The following is a 17,090-nucleotide window of genomic DNA, read 5'->3' on the forward strand; positions in this document are numbered from 1 at the left end:
ACATTCTTTGGTTAGTAATTTTCTTAATGGGATTGAACATTTATGGCATTTTGAGGCATGTGATTATATCATTGGTTTTATCAGATGGTGTGTTTTTCCCCTGCAAGGATTTATTCAAATTCCATTTATTGCACAGTATACAGTCCCATGGAACTCTATGGGATATGCAAATAGTTTTGTTTAAGTGCAATTTGATTATAATCAAGTTAGAATAGTTATTATAATCTTAGTCTTCAAGAGATACAGACTATGTTGGGTAGGGGGAGTGGAGGGGAAATCTGTATAGCACTGATGCCAGCTTTTGTAAGTGAATTATTAAGAATAAAGAAATATTTTGAACCCTGGGGAGAAACTGAAGATCATTTGATAAAATACTTCACCTGTTTTTTTCCTTTAGGTTCTTGGATCTTGTAATGAGTTGTATTTTAGTGTTCCGTTCCGTTTGGGAATTAGTTTGGCTTTTTCTCCAGAAGTCATTTCAGTCTTCAGTAAAGTTGCAAAAATAATATAGAGGTTTCTCCTCTGTACTCTTCACTTAGCTTACCCAGATGCTGATATCTTTTATACACACCATAGCACAATTAACAAAAGCAGAAATTAACTGATACCATACTATTTAACTAACGTTCAGACCGTATTCAAATTTTATAAATTGTCCCACTTATGTTCACTTTATGACCCAGGATTCAATCCAGGTTTACACATTACATTTAGTTGTCATGTTTCTCTTCTAACATAGCAGAGTTCCTGAGCCTTTCTAAGTCTTTCATGACCTTGACACTTGTCAAGAATACTGACCAGCTATTTTGTAGAATGTCCCTCAGTTTGGTTTTATGTGATTATCCTTGTGATTAAATTCAGGTTTTTCACCACAGAACTGAAGTTGTACGCTTCTTTGTTCATCATAGTAGGACGCCTCTGTTGATATCTCATTATTAGTGGTGCTAACTATGATTTCTTCATTAAGGGAGGTTCTGCCAGGTTTCTCCACGTTAATATTACTATTCTCCTCTTTGTAATTAATGAATTATAAAAGAACTTTTCCTAAACTAATCCAAAAAGTGTTGAACCACTATAATTTTATATCTTTTATCTGGTTTTGACCACCGTCTTTGAAGTTTATTTAGTCATACCTATTTGTTAAGAACCCATATCTTGCCCGGCCAGTGTGGCTCAGTGGTTGAACATCAACCTGTGATCCTGGAGGTCATGGTTCAGTTCCCATTCAGGGCACATGCCCAGGTTGCAGGCTCGATCCCCAGAAGGGGGCATGCAGCAGGTGGCTAATCAATGACTCTCATCATTGATATTTCTCCCTCTCCCTTCCTCTCTCTGAAATCAGTAAAGACATATTTTAAAAAAAAGAACCCATATCTTCCTGATCAAGGTCCCATAGAATTTGTTTATCCACTACTTCATCAGACTTAATAGGTACATATCCTTCACTCAAGGAACTTAAAGTCTACCTATCATGGATTCTATACTTTTTCTATTTCACTGAATTTTATGTTCCTTAAGAGCAAGCACCAATGTCTAACATTGCCTAGCATTTATTACTAGATTTTAAATACCAGTGGGGGTGTGGAATGGTGGATATCAAAAGATGATGGTCTTGGCTTTTTTTTAAGTTTGTGTGGCTTTTTTCCCTCTGTGAAATTAAGCATATGGAAAAATATTTTAGAATATCCTTTGGAGACTACAGATATGTCCCTAACCCAGAGAACAGAAATGTGTACAGTGCAGTGAGAAAGGTCTTTAATATTGTTCTTGTTTCATAGTTAGAATTAGTATTGTAGATTTAGTTTTGCAAATTAATCTTTTGCAGAGTTAATAAAATATGGAAATAGTGATTATATGGAAGGATAGTTAAGCTTTAGCTATAAATTTTGGGTGAAATGTTAATTTTTATTTCTGGAAAACTTTATTTAATGTATTAGTATATTCACACATACTTCAAGGGGAATTGAAAAAAAAAGTTGGCCTTCAGGGATGTTTTCTTCATCATATTAAAAAAAATTCGCCGTATGTTTTTGTTAAATTTCATAATTTTTTCTTAGGGCTATGGTGAAATAATGGTTGTTGTTTCCACACTTTTGAAATAATTTTTATATGAAAATCATAGGGCCTTACTAACTTATTATTCATAAAGTATTTTTTAAAGACATTTTCCCGTATTTTTATTTTATCAGACACTCTTATTTAAGAGTAGATGTTCATTTGCTTTAGCTAAAGGATGTACTTTCGATTATTTTTATTGTTCCCTGTGTGCATTTATTAAGCTGGTGATATATATTTCTTTTTGAAGCTGTTAGTTCTTATTTGTATGAGTAGGTATGTTCATTAGGAAAATATCTAAAAGGATGTCATTTTTAGCTGGAAGAAGTTAAGTGGTGGTGTTTGAATTTTGGAAAAACTGCACTTTTTAAAAATTGCAATGCAGTTGTCATATGAAGCATATGAAAACATAAATTCCTGTAATTTTGATACACAAGTGTGTCAGTTTTCTATTTGTAAGTACTCTCAAATATTTAGTGCAGGGTGATTTAATATAGGCAACTTAATTTCCTTGGGATTCAGTTTTTCTTGTTAGCTATTTTAAAGACTGATGGCGTTTTTAACACTTTTAAATTAGAGCAGACCAATCAATAACATTTATTTGTGATCAATGAATTGTATGATTTAATATAGTGTAAGAATAGTTTGGAGGGCTCTATATTTAAATAAATTTATAAATTTAAATTTTCCTTTTTAAAATGGTAATGAATACATCTGTGATGCTTTTTTAAATCTCACCTGAGGGTATTTTTTTCATTGCTTTTCAAAGAGAGTGGAAGGGAGGTGGGAGAGGGGGAGAGAGAAACAGAGAGAGAAGGAGAGAAACGTGAATGTGAGAGAGACACATCAATTGGTTGCCTCCCCCATGCACCCCCGACCGGGGCGGGGATTGAGCCTACAACCCAGGTACGTGCCCTTGGTCGGAATTGAACCCAGGACCCTTCATTCTGAGAGCCAACACTCTGTAACCACTGAGCCACACTAGCCACGGCTCTCTGGGTATATTTGCAAAGGAAACGAAATTATTATCCCAATGAGTTATCTGTACTCCCATGTTCATAGCAGCATTATTCACAAACTGCCAAAGTATGGAAATAACCTAGAGTGCCTGTCTACAGATAAATTAGTAAAGAAAATGTGTGTGTGCGTCATGCTTTTATGTGCACAAATATACAACAAATATCATTCTGTATTTTTAAAACATGGAAATTCTGTCATTTGACAACATTAATAATACTGGAAGACATTATGCTAAATGAAATAAGCCACACAGAGAATGACAAATGCTACATGACATCACTTACATGTGGAATGTTGGGGAAAAAGGTTGAACTCTTAGAAACACAGTGAAAAAGTGATTGCTAGGGACCATGGGCGGGGGGTAATAGGGAGGTTGGTGCAAATATACAAACTTTCAGTTATAGATGAATAAGGTCTGACGATCTAATGTATAACATGGTGTCTATAACTTATAATACTTAATCATATAATTGAAATTTGTCAAGAGAGTAGAACTTAAATATTCTCACACAAAAAAAGATAAGTATGTGAGGTAATGGATGTGTTAATTAACTGGTGGGGAAGCCCTACACCATGTACATGTATATCAAGTAATCACATTGTACACTCAGTATCTTAACAGTTTTGTCAATTATATCTCAATAAAACTGGAAAAAAAAATATTTTTTTTATTAACAGGATTGCCTTGGAGGTTATTTTTACAGCACTTGATTCTTTTGCTCCATTGTGGAAAGACCTCTCCAGCGATGATTACTTCAGAGTTACCAGTGTTACAGTAAGTATTGTAATTTTCTTACATTTTTTTAATGTGTATAACATTTTTCTATATAAAAATGCTCTCTTTTATGAGACATATCAAATATGTTCTCTGATAGTCGGGCAATATGTTTGAATTCAAAGAACTATTAGAGTGTATAATTACCATATCCATCCTTGGCCCTTGGTATTGTAATGGCAGTATGTTCTGTGGTATTGAACAAAAAAGATGTTACTGTGTTATATCAGGGGTCAGCAAACTATGACCCATTGGCCATGCTGCCTGTTTTTGCAAATAAAATGTTAATTAAAACAGAGCCACGTTGATTTCTTTATAGATTGTTTGATTGCTCTTGTGCTACAAGTTGTGATAGAGAATAGATTGCTTGTAAACCATATATATTTTCTTTGGCCATTTACAGAAAATGTTTGTAGACCTTTATTTTCTATCACACTGTTTCTCTAACATACCTCTCACCTCCTCCTTGTTTTCCCTGAGATTGAGATTCTCAAGCCATTCTGGTTGCCAGAAGTAATATGAAGGATATACCAGTTGGCATTTCTGGTGACATCTCATTAGATTTTTTGGAGTTGTAGGATAAATGTAGAATTGAGTCTAATTTTTGGATTTTCTGGGAAATGTGATTAGTGTAATGACAGATACTTTTCCTTTTATAGGTTTCATAAAGATGCAAATTAGGAATAAGTCAAAATTTTTTAATTTTTATTTTTTAATTGAATTTATTGGGGTGACATTGGTTAATAAAATTATAGGTTTCAGGTGTACAATTCTATAATACATCATCTTTATGTTGTATCGTGTATTTACCACCCAAAGTCCAGTTCATTTATATACCTTTTTTCCAAGAGTTGGCTTCCCAGTGGTCTCTTGGCTTTCTGTTTTTCCTCCAGAGCTCTAAGACAAAAAAGCTGTCCAAACTACTTTACTTGCTTGACAAACCATCAATATTTGCCCTCCTTTCCTCCAAATATAGGAGATACAATTTAAGCTTTTTCTAATTACTTACCTCAGGCTTCTTTATTAGTCCTTAACTGGAACATAATACCAAGATTGGAAGTCTCCACATAGATTTTTTTTTCTTTCTTTGTACTTTTGTTTATCTTCATCCTGCCTGCAATGCAGAGTGTGGCATGAGATAAGGCTTTTGAATGGAGTGGGGCTAGATCATACAAGAACCTGCTAAATCATATTAAGAATCATATTTTTTCCCCCTAGGAATAGTAGGAAGTCACTCTAGAGTTTTAAGCATGGGAGAAACATAATAAGACATATACTTAGAAAATCACTCTTAGTGTAGTACACTGAGTAAATTGGAAGGACAATAGAAGCAAGAAGACCTGTTAGGTGGAGGATGTTGCAGTATTCAGGCCAGAGATGACAACTTGAATTAAATGATTACAGTGGAAATGGAGAGAGGTAGACAGAATTGAATGAGTTTTGGGGAGCAAAAAAAATCATTTTTACAAGATTTGATCTGATTTTTCCATTCTCTTAATTAATGTCCAGTAGTCTTATAAATGTGAACATTAGCTATTTACAGGGATTGTGTACAGCAGTTGGTCAGAGTTTGAATTTTCATATCCTTTGACACCCAGCATTCCACTGAGTTTTGGATCAAACTGTTAACAATGTTATTCTGCACGTTGGGATTCAGAGTTAGGGTGTGGTGAAATGAAAATCTTCCTTGTATTCTTATATCTTCTCTATTACTTGACATTAAAAAAATTTATATATTGTATATTCTAATAAACAAACATACCTACATATACTAATTGAAGTGTATTAGTTTATTTGTTGGTGATAACTGTCACCTTTTAGGCTGGCTGCAGTTGGAGAATTAGAGAACAAATTTTCTCTACTGTCAGTAAACTCTATTCAAGGATAAATTAGTTTCACTAATGGGTCACATAGTATAGGCTGGAACCAACCTGATCCTGTAGTTGCCTGGAGATTTCTGTAAGCATCAAAAGCACCAATGGATTCTTTTTACACAAGAGAAATAAGAAAAATAATATTTGCATTCTAGTATCCTGACATGGAGATAGAAAATTCATGTTTACCTTGATATCTAAGTGGACTCTGCCACTTATTAAGTGTGTGACTATGGACAAGATACCAGGTTTTCATATCTTTCGTTTCCTTGTATAGAATTGGGAAAATAATATGTTTTCTTACAAAGTTTATGTGCATATTTTATATAAACTGGCACACAGTATATCCTAAACATAGTCTATTTGAATTATAGTGAGGAGAAAAAGCAGTATGATTTATTGTTCTTTATTAGAGACGAGTAAGATCAACCTAGATCAGGGATTGACAAACTACTGCTAGTGACTCAGGTGCCTGTTTTTAAGTATTAGACAACAGCCATGTGTATTCATTTATGTATTGTCTCTGGCTACATTCATGCTATGGTGCCAGAGTTGAGTAGTAGACATAGAGATGTTAAGACACCCCCCCCCCCCCCGAAAGACTAAAATATTTACAGTATAGTTTTTTTAAGAAAATGTTTAGTGACCCCTGAATTAGATCAATATTATTTGTAGTTTTAGGTACTAGATTACCTTTGAAGATTTGCAAGAACAGAGGTAATATGATAGAAGAAATGTTCCTGTCAGCTTCTGCAGAATGGCTTGGATAAGGGAATTAGGAGAAGCAGGGATATGAGATTAATTCAGGGAATAGTCATTATGAGTAATAATCATGGAAAGAATGAGAGACAGAATTTTTATTCTGAGAATAACTCAGGAGGATTTGTTAGCTGATGGCCTGAGGAAGATTGATGTGATTGTAACAATTTGAGTAAGATAGGATAGTGGCCTGGTGACAATAATAAATTTTATAACACCTTAAAGCACATGCATGCGTGCATTGACTTAATAAATTGGTTAATTAGTGATATTGCCATAAGCAGAGAGCTAGAAATAATCAGTATTGGACTTAATTTTACATGTGGTAGTATTTGGTGAACTTGAGGTAGAATTCAAAAAAGTGTGTTACACATGCAGTTAAAAATCTTGACTTACAGATGGTCAGATCTATTGATAATGTAGAATTAGTAATGTAGAATTTAGTGAAGAAGTTTTTGTTTGTATTATCTATACCTTTTCAGTGCCATGATGGAGCCAGCTTGTACTGTCCTGGAGGAGCTCAATATTAAATTTCTACGAATTTTGTGACTCTGATTAAATATAACATAGCCACTATAAAAAGTTAAATCATACAAACTTAAAATTAAATGATATAAAAAATAAAAGTAATAATAGTCAAAACCCATCAATTCCTAATTACTTTACATATTATTTTCTGCTCTTTAGGTTTTTATTTACATCTATCTGTATGGTGGAAATACTTTTTGGTGGTGTACTACTACTGGTCATTACTTCCCAATTCTGATGATGTCACTTTGGCAGTTTGAAATTGCTGTGGTGGGAATACTTACACTATGAAAGTCAGCCAATTATATTATGAGGGCAGAAATAATTGAAGTATTCCAGTATTTGAGAACTATTATCTAGTTCACTAAATAAGTTGTTTACACCATTGAACAATGATTTAAGTTCCAACAAATGCCTTTGTCATGTCACTTGGATACTTTTCATTCAAGTGAACAATGGTATGAACCATCTTTCATGTCAAAACCCTATTTGTTCATCACTTGCAACCTTAGCTTAGCTATGAATACAAAAGTTTGGCAAAATTATTGAAATCATTTTATGTGAATCAATGAGCTATGTGGAATTTACCATAAAGAATATTAAGTATTTTATAATTTTTTGTAAATTGTGTGCTATGCATCCTTTATATTTGTAACATTTCTAATAGTTTATGTGCTTTTTTTTTTTGAAAAGCCAGTTGTTAAACATTTACCAGCATACTGACTTTCATGATTTATAAAATGAGTAAAATTCTTTCCAAACCTTTATCTTTTCATACTTGAAGAGTTAGTCTTTTTCAGTTGTATTTTACATTTATGTTTTATGTAGCAGCTGCCATTTCCATAGTCATTTCCTCCTCATATTTCTCTCTTTGGAAGCTTCATTTCACTCAATGTTATGTGATATTAGGGAGGATAGCATTTTTGATTTGCTAAAGTAGAAATATAAACCACTTCTAAGCACCCATATAATGGTAGGTAAGGAAAGTAGTGGAACAGCCCTGCATTGTATTTATGAATTAATTTGTTCACTAAAATAATATATCACATTTTCTAGGGATTCAACTAATGAAACTACTGCTCATTCTGATGCTGGCAGCGAACTTGAAGAAACTGAAATCAAAGGAAAAAGAAAAAGGGGTCGTCCTGGCCGGCCTCCAGTATGTATTATGCTTGTCTTCTTTGTTTCTATAATGGGAACCAAGTAAAGAGGCTTGATAAGAGCTCTTTGTTAATTCTAGTACTGTCAGTGCTCTTAGTGACATACTAAAGATTCTTGGAAACTTAACTTTATAAATTGCCTTGGTAATAACCAAATAAAGGATAATGGTTAGAGTGTCTTTCTTGCTCTCCATGTTTCTCTTGTAAGTAAATGGTATCTCATGTGAAGGCATAGAGATAATTAATGTGGAATGAGGTCTAGTTAGTAATGACTTCCCCGCTTTTTAGATGCAACTCGGTGATTTCTTGTGAGCACCTGTATGTGTACTTTGGTAATATTAGTTTGGGATTTGGGATCAGTCTCGGAATATATTCTCATTCAGACATGATTAAGAAGTTTAGAAGAACCCTAAGTAAGTATTCTTTGAAGACTATCTTTGTGTATTATACGTACAGAAGTCATCATTTAATTGAAGGCATCATAAGCTCTTAGAGACAACAGTATGAATGTGTCAAGGAGTTAAGGCTTGTACTATTCTATACTACTTTTATGATATAATTTGCCATTAGCAATTTTTATTCTATTTTAGAAAAGTTCTTATTATAGCCCAGCTGGTGTGGCTCAGTGGTTGAGCGTTGACCCATGAACCAAGAGGTCGCCGGTTCGATTCCCAGTCAGGGCACATGCCCAGGTTGCAGGCTCTATCCCCATTAGGGGTCGTGTAGGAGGCAGCCAATTGATGTTTCTCTCACAGCAATGTTTTTCCCTCCCCTCCCCCTCCCCCTCCCCTCTCTCTCTCAAATCAATAAAAACAGCCCTGGCTGGTTTTGCTCAATGGTTAGAGCATTGGCCCTCACACTAAAAGGTCTCAGGTTCAATTCCTGTTCAAGGACACTTACATGGGTTGCAGGTTCTCCCCGCCCAGGTCAGGGCGCATTCAGGAGGCAACCAGCTGATGTGTCTCTCTCACATTGATGTTTTTCTCTCTCTCTCCCTCTCCCCCTGCCTTTCTCCTTTCCACTCTCTATCTCTGAAAAAGCAATGGGAAAAATATCCTTGGGTGAGGATTAACTAACAAATAAAATCAATAAAAATATAATTTAAAAATCTACTTTCTTATTTTTTTTTTTTAAAGTTCTTATTATAGAATATTTCAGTCTTTTTTTAAGGAGGCATAATAGTATAATGAACCCTTCATATAACCATTACCCAGCTATAGCAAGTCATGGCCAACCTTGTTTTATCTCTCTACCTCTTCTTCCCTCCCCATGCTCTTTTGAAGGTCATCCTAGACATCATTCCATCTGTAAATATTTCAGAATGTACTACTAAAAGATAAGGCTTTACTTTCTCTACCTTTTTTTAAAATCACCCCATTATCTTTATCAAGGTAGCAGTGTTTTATTAACATCACCAAATAACTAAAGTTCATAATTTCATAAATGTTATCACTTTTAAAATACAGTTTTTTTCTTTTTCTGCCATCTTTACATGCCACCATAGTGGTGTGCATGAATGTCCTGGCTGATGCTCTGAAGAACATCAACAATGCCAAAAAGAGAGGCAAATGCCAGGTTCTTACTAGGCTGTGCTCCAAAGTCATCGTCCGGTTTCTAACTGTGATGATGAAGCATGGTTACATTGGCGAATTTGAAATTATTTATGACCACAGAGCTGGGAAAATTGTTGTGAACCTCACAGGCAGGTTGAACACGTGTGGAGTAATCAGCCCCAGATTTGATGTGCAACTCAAAGATCTAGAAAAATGGCAGAACAACCTGCTTCCATCCCGTCAGTTTGGTTTCATCGTGCTAACAACCTCTGCGGGCATCATGGACCATGAGGAAGCAAGATGAAAACACACGGGAGGGAGAATCCTGGGATTCTTTTTCTAGGGATGTAATACGTACATGCAAATAAAATGCCTCAGTGGAAAAAAAATACAGTTGGTTGGTTTGAATTATAACACAAATAGGATCTACTTGTTATAATTGATGATGTTATTTAACCAGTTATTTTATATGTGTGTGTGTGTGTGTGTGTGTGTGTATTTATGTCCTTTGTTAGTGACTTAGGATTTTTTTTTTTTTTTTGACTTAGGATTTTTTTATGTGTTTGCTGTTCCATCAGTATTTATCTGTTTGCCACAGTTTTTAATCAGCTTCAGTGACATTTCATACCCTTTACTTTTCCAGGACAATCTTTAACAAAACAAAAAAAAAGAGAGAGAGAGAGAAGGATGACTTGTACCATTTTCTCTACACTTGCTTCTCTACCCTTATTTGAAGGGAAAAAAATTATGGAGGAAAAGACATGCATTGTATCACTCTTCTTAATACCTCTTAAGAATTTTGTAGAAGTATTTGGTGGTACATTGTTCACAAAACCACTTTGAGAAAAGTGAAGGAGTCTTGCACTTACAAGCTGGAGACGATTCTAGCTCCCCTTATTACATACGATTTTTCTGAGACTCAGGGCAAATTACATGCTTTTACTGGGATTCATTCATTATAGGAGCAAATTTGGAAATTAGACTAAACTTACTTGAAGGTAGGAGAATGAACTTGCCTACATGGTTGCTTACTTGAATAGTAGGTAAATAGTACATGTTCGTCTCATGTTTATAAAAATTGAAAAAATGTTGACCAGGATAGGATAGTAACATTCTAGAAACTTGTGTTAGACTTTAGTCCATATTTTCACAATCGGTAATTCACATAGCTAGCTACACTTCCACCTGACCCAGGCTTATGTCTTGATCTTGGAAACAACATGACTTCCTGAGTTTGTATTCTGGGCTTTGCACTGCATTGATGACTTTATGTCACTTAATCTTCACACCAATACTATGAAATAGGTCTTATATACAGTTAACGAAGTACAAAACAAAAATAGAAAGTGGTAGTTTCCCTAAGGTAATTTGTCACAGGCTTATTTGTTGTAGCATTATTTGTAATAGTAAAAGATTCTAATTCCAAAACTCTTTTTCTTAAGAATGCAGAAATGCCAAGCTATTGCTTAATATTGAGAGTTATAATTGTCAGAATGATCAGATTTGAGTTATGCCTCAGTACCTGTTCTGAAAATTGCTTGGAAATTTTCTTATTTAAAATTTTTTTTTTAATTTTTATTGATTGGTTTTGGAAAGAGAGAGGGAAACATCTGTTTGTTGTTCCACTTACTTGTGCATTCATTGGTTGATGCTTGTATGTGCTCTGACTGGGGAGCAAAGCCACAATCTTGGTGTATTGGGATCGCACTCTAACCAACTGAGCTACCTGGCCAGCACCTGCTTGGGCATTTTCTATCAACTAGCTCCATTTTGAACAGTCCCAAGTTTTTATTGATATACACTTTTTATATAGATATTTTAATATCATTTGTAGTTTTGAAGAGGACTCCATGGGTCTCTGGTTTTATTCATTTACTCAGTCAAATGAAAAAAATAGCGTAAAGACTTTCTGATATGGTCAGTACTGTTTTCCATTTCTAAGTTCTTAGGGGGCATCTCATTTTTGGTATTTCTTTTTATTATACTGTTATTTCACAGACTTTTCTTATTAAGCCACCCTTTTTTTGCAGTTGTCCTAATTCATATTTGTTACAGTTCTCTACCTAAGTAGTTAATGATTTCTTAACACTATATTTAGTCTCATGTTTATATTAACTGTGTTTGCAATGGACATCATTTTCTCTGTCTACACACACTACTCTCTTGGTGATTACATCCAAACTCATGACTTAAAATACCATATCTAAGCTTGTGTCACTTAGATTTATGTCTCCAGCCTGGACTCCAGACTCATAACCAAATGTTTGTTGAGCATCTTTATTTAGATATTTAATGAGCCAAAGATGTTTTAAAAACTAAACTCCCAAGCTTCCTATTCCCCTGCCCACCTCTCTTCCATATGTCAACTTTATCCTTCTGGCTGCTCATGCTATAAATCTTGTAGTCATCTTTGACTCTGTCTTTCTCAGCCTGTATCCATTCTCTTAGCAAATCCTGTCCAGTTGATTTGCAAATATCATCAACTGTTTTTTTCTACAAAACTGGATTAAACCGCCATCATATGCTTTTGCTTAAACCTTTCAGGCATACTCCTTGTCTCAGGGCCTCCTGTTTCATCTCATTGAGGCCTCCCCTAAAGATGGTATTCAAAATTGCAAATCCTCATGCTTAACACAAGGGGACTTAAAATCCCCTTCCACCCATTGGGGTCTGTGTGCGTGTGTGTAAGAGAGGGAGGGGGAAAGATTTCTCCTTTCTTTATAGCACTATTGCCATCTAACATAGTATATATTTTATTTACTTATTGTCTGTCTCCCCCTACTACAAGCTAAGCTGCATGAAAACAGGGGTTTTTATCTTTTTTTTTTTTTTTTTTAAATTGGTATGTCCCATTGTCTGACTTTTCAGTACATGTTTATGGAATGAATGGTATTTAATTTTGTTAACTCAACACCCCCCTCCCGGTGTTTTAAATTATTTTTATTTTGAAATAATTTCAGACACAGAAGTTATAAGAATGCAGATTGCCCAAGTGTTAGCATTTTACTACATTTGTTTTATCATATTTTTCTCTCAATGTATACACACATACAGATATATTATGTACATGGTATCATAATATATAAATATATATTGTATACCTCTTATTATTTTTCAACTTTTTTGAGAATAAGTTGCAGGTGATGCCACTTTACTCCTAATGCTTTAGTATTAATTTCCTTAAAATGAAGGACATTCTCATGCTCAGCCACAGGACAATTTTGAAAATCAGGAAAATAATGTTAATGTAATACTGACCTATCTATACACTACATTCAGATTTTGCCAGTTGTTTAAATAATGCCCTAAGGAAAAAGAAAAAAATATATTGGTTCTGGATTCAATCCAGGATTTCATTTATAGTTGTCATGTAAATCAGTGCTTCTATAACCTAACCTATTTTAGTCTCTGGTTTAATATTTTATTAAGGATTTTTTCTCTTTGTTCTATTTAAGTGAGAACTAGCACTTCTATTCTCAACATTATTTAACTGTTTTATTTGTCTAGGTTGAATAGAGGTAAATAAAAAAGATACAATTTTTATTTTTATGCCTATACATACACATAGAAGATGTAGAATACACAATAAAATATTAACAGTGAGTATCAGAAGGAGGATAGGATAGCAGGTGAATTACACAATTTGGATATTCTAAATTACTTGGTTCTTAGAATATTGTGAATTTTATGATACTTAAATATTTTACATAATTTTTAGTGACTCTAGTATTCTGTATCAAATTAATTATTCCCCTGTTATTGAACATTTATATCAACACTTCTTCACTAATCTAAACCATGCTGACATAAACTATCTTGCAAATAAATTTTTACCTAGAGCCATTGATATTTTTTATCTTAAATTTCTAAATGTGGAGTTGGTTAGTCAAAAGATATGCCATAGTTGAAAGCTTTTAATGTATTTTATTGATTTGCCTTTCACACAGCACAATATGTGGCATTGCTTATTGTACCTTTGCTTATACTAATTGTTAAATCTTTACTAATTTCTAAGTGGTGTAAAATTTTATCAGTATGTTCTGAAATATTAATCATTTGTGTTTCTTTTTTGAATTGCCTGTTTATCATCTTCTATTTATTTTTCTAAAAAACAAAAATCTCTTTATAAAATGATTTTTGTAGTTTAAGTCTACATACTTTTATGGTCACTTTTGGAAATGTATTTATCATTTGGACTTGTATCCCCTCTTCTTTTTCATGTTAGCTTTGTTTTATTTTCTTAAATTTTTATTTAGCATTTTTCCACAAACTAGTTTTAGTTCTTTCTTAATTTCGTTAAAGCATACCATAATTTTTTCAAAAACCCAGAATTAAAACGTGAGTCACTATTGAATTTCTTCCTCCAAAGTTCCTTCCCCTCTCTACTATATCTAATGAAATTCCAGATCTAATGAAATTTTATTTCACAGCTTCTTCTGTGTCATTACCTTCTATCTCTCTACCTTGAATCTTTTTTTTATTTTCCCTTTCATCTTCCTAAATACTGCCATGTTGACTTTTTTATTTTTTTTATTTCATTGATTTTTTTAGAGAGAGGAAGAGGTGGGGAAAGGGGGGGAGAGAGAAACATCAATTGGTTGCCTCCCCCACGGGCCTGGGCCAGGGATTGAATCCGCAACTTGGGTATGTGCCCTTACCAGGAATCGAACCTGCCACCTTTTGGTGTGCAGGACAAAGCTCTAGCCAACTGAGCCACGCCAGCCAGGGCGCCAGGTCGACCTTTTCAAAAACTTGTTCAAGTAGCAAGAAGTGTCTTTTTGCTTTGGAGAATGTTCTTCTGACTTACCTTACACCTAATATTTTATTGTGTTTCCCTGCAGATAACTGTTCATTCAGTCAGATACATATCTTTGTCCTTCTTCATGTGCATGGCTTGTGCTTTCCTACTTCTATACCTGAGTATGTGGTGTGTTTTTCTTTCAAGAATCCTTGTTTCCTAAGTTCTGTTTATGCTACTCTTACTAATTTTACTAATCCATTAAGTTCCAACTTGCAACTCATCTCTTCTGTGAAGCTTTTCCTGGTTACCAGTCACTGGAAATAATATTTTACTTCATAGAGCCCTTTCAACCCTTGTCCTGAACTAAATTTCTATGAAGAGTTTTTTTGGTTTTTTTGTTTGTTTGTTTGAAATATATCTTTATTGATTTCAGAGAGAGGAAGGGAGGGGGAGAGAGAGAGAGAGAGAAAGATAAATGATGAGAGTCATTGATCGGCTGCAGCCTGCAACCCGGGCATGTGTCCTGACTGGGAATCGAACCCTGATCTCCTGGATACTAGGTCGATGCTCAACTGCTGAGCCATGCCCAGCTGGGCTGAAAAATCTTTTTTGTATACTATAGTTTGTTATATTGCAGTTATTTGTATTTGTGTTTTTCTTTTAATTATATGTAAAGATTTTGCATTCAGCTATCATAGATATGTTTATGTACATTATTTGTGAAAGGTAAGGGTTATTTCTTATTTATAGTTTCTGAATAAATTCAGATAAGACACAGAGGTAAGGAAAGATGGTGTATCTGTGTCCCTTAAAGCCTGTTAGAAAAGTCATTGCTCATTCAGACTGCAGCATATCCTATTCAGAGCTTTGGGATAGAGTAATTTTGAATAGTTAATTTTCCTATACTGCATTGATAACTTTTACTTAAAACTGTTTACCAGGCCCTGCCGGGCGTGGCTCAGTGATTGAGCATCAAACTGTGATCCAGGAGACAGCAGTTCGATTCCCAGTCAGGGCACAGGCCCAGGTTTCAGGCTGGATCCCTAGTCAGGGGTGTGCAGGAGGTAGCCAAACAATGATGACTCTCTCATCATTGATGTTTCTATCTCTCTCTCTCTCCCTTTCTCTTCCTTTCTCTGAAATCAATAAGGATATATATTTTTTAAAAACATGTTTACCAGAAGTGTAGGTATGCATTTAAATTAAGTAGCGTATAGCTGTAGTAAGGCATTTGTCCTAAAGATTGATAAAAAAACAAAAAACTCTGACAGTAGATTGCAACATTTTCACAAAGATGCAGTGAGGGGTTTATATCTTGAGACTTCTTGAAGATGTATATCTTTGTTACTTCCTGAGCAGATTGTCCATAAATTCATTATGTAATACATTGAGGCAGGCTTTGTTTCAGGTACTTTTGTTTTTCTACAGATATTTATTAACATCCTTTTCCCCCTACTGTTTGCTTTGAATTAGCTATAGCAATGAACACATAATCCTAGTGTCTGTATTACAAACCGTGTGGACCATAGAAATCTTTCTTACACGATTGTTTACGAGAAAGAAAGCCTAAGTGTTTCCTACCACCAATTGACAAAATTGTTTGAGGATGTTGAAAATACTATAAGCTCTTAGAAAGCTTTGTGTTGTGCTGCATGCAAGGATCAACTTTTTTATGTGTCTGATGCATAGTAACTACATGATGAAGAAATAAAAGTTGTGTTGCATGAGCAAAAAAAATCTCTTTTCTAATACCTGTTTTCTATAAATTGAATCAGTTTGAGTTTGCTCATAATTAGATTCAGGTTATGCAAATTTAGCAGTAATACCACATAAGTGTCACTTGGGCACAGATTCTGAAAGGTAGAATAAGTGACACTCCATGAGTCAAAACAGGAACTAGACATGACCACTAGGTTGAGGCAGTATTTGGGAAGAGTTCCACTTGCTGTTCATGGAAGAAAGGTTTCCTAGGTTTATAGTAGTTGGGATAGGTGGCGTAAGCTGATCTTATTCCATCAGGGAAATTATGTCTCTAGGGTCAGTAAGCATTTAAAGATCTGTGCAGAGCTAGAGATAGTGTGTATGTAGTCTGGCAGACTGTTGTGAGGGCCCCACCTAATGGCCATGGAATTCAAGGATAGGACTTCAGTCCCTAGAGTAAACAGATTACAGTAGGACAGGACTAGCTCAAGAGGAACTGAGTTACTGAATAGATTAATAAGGTATTATTAACCTGCAAATTAAGGCAAAAACTCATTTCATTATTTTTATATTTTGTTGTTAATCCTCACCTGAGGATATTATTTCCATTGATTTTTGGGGAGGAGGGGGCAGGGAAAGAAAGAGAAACATGGATGTGAGAGTGATACATTGATTGGTTGCCTCCTGCACATGCCCTGACGGGGCCAGGGATCAAGCCCGAAACCCTTCAGTGCTCGGGCCGATGCTCTAACCACTGAGTGACATCGGCCAGGGCAAGGACTCGGCTCTTAAGATGGCACAACACGAGAACTGGACCAACCAAGCAAATTTGACATACATCATCATCCATCTTTTTCCTTTGAGAGCATCTTTGGTCCTTGTCCAGGAATGGAACTACAGGTAGTCTGACCTGTGTGGCCAGAA

General features: G+C 34.8%; 1 protein-coding gene and 1 pseudogene across 3 annotated transcripts in view; both read left to right on the top strand.

Annotated features, from left to right (window-relative positions):
• Positions 1-17,090, top strand: part of STAG1 (STAG1 cohesin complex component) — a 273,379-nt gene that overhangs the window by 83,165 nt on the left and 173,124 nt on the right. For both annotated transcript variants that reach the window (XM_081160341.1, XM_081160342.1), the window contains exons 2-3: positions 3,754-3,850; positions 8,068-8,170. In XM_081160341.1, coding sequence (XP_081016467.1) covers positions 3,822-3,850; positions 8,068-8,170 — 132 coding nt within the window. In that variant the 5' untranslated portion in view covers positions 3,754-3,821. The remainder of the gene's footprint in view (positions 1-3,753; positions 3,851-8,067; positions 8,171-17,090) is intronic.
• On the top strand, positions 9,640-10,371 carry LOC308567629 (small ribosomal subunit protein uS8 pseudogene; annotated as a pseudogene). The gene has a single exon. The product of its transcript is annotated as a small ribosomal subunit protein uS8 pseudogene (transcript).

Source organism: Miniopterus schreibersii (assembly GCF_964146895.1).
Source record: "Miniopterus schreibersii genome assembly, chromosome: 15".
Taxonomy (NCBI): Eukaryota; Metazoa; Chordata; class Mammalia; order Chiroptera; family Miniopteridae; genus Miniopterus; species Miniopterus schreibersii.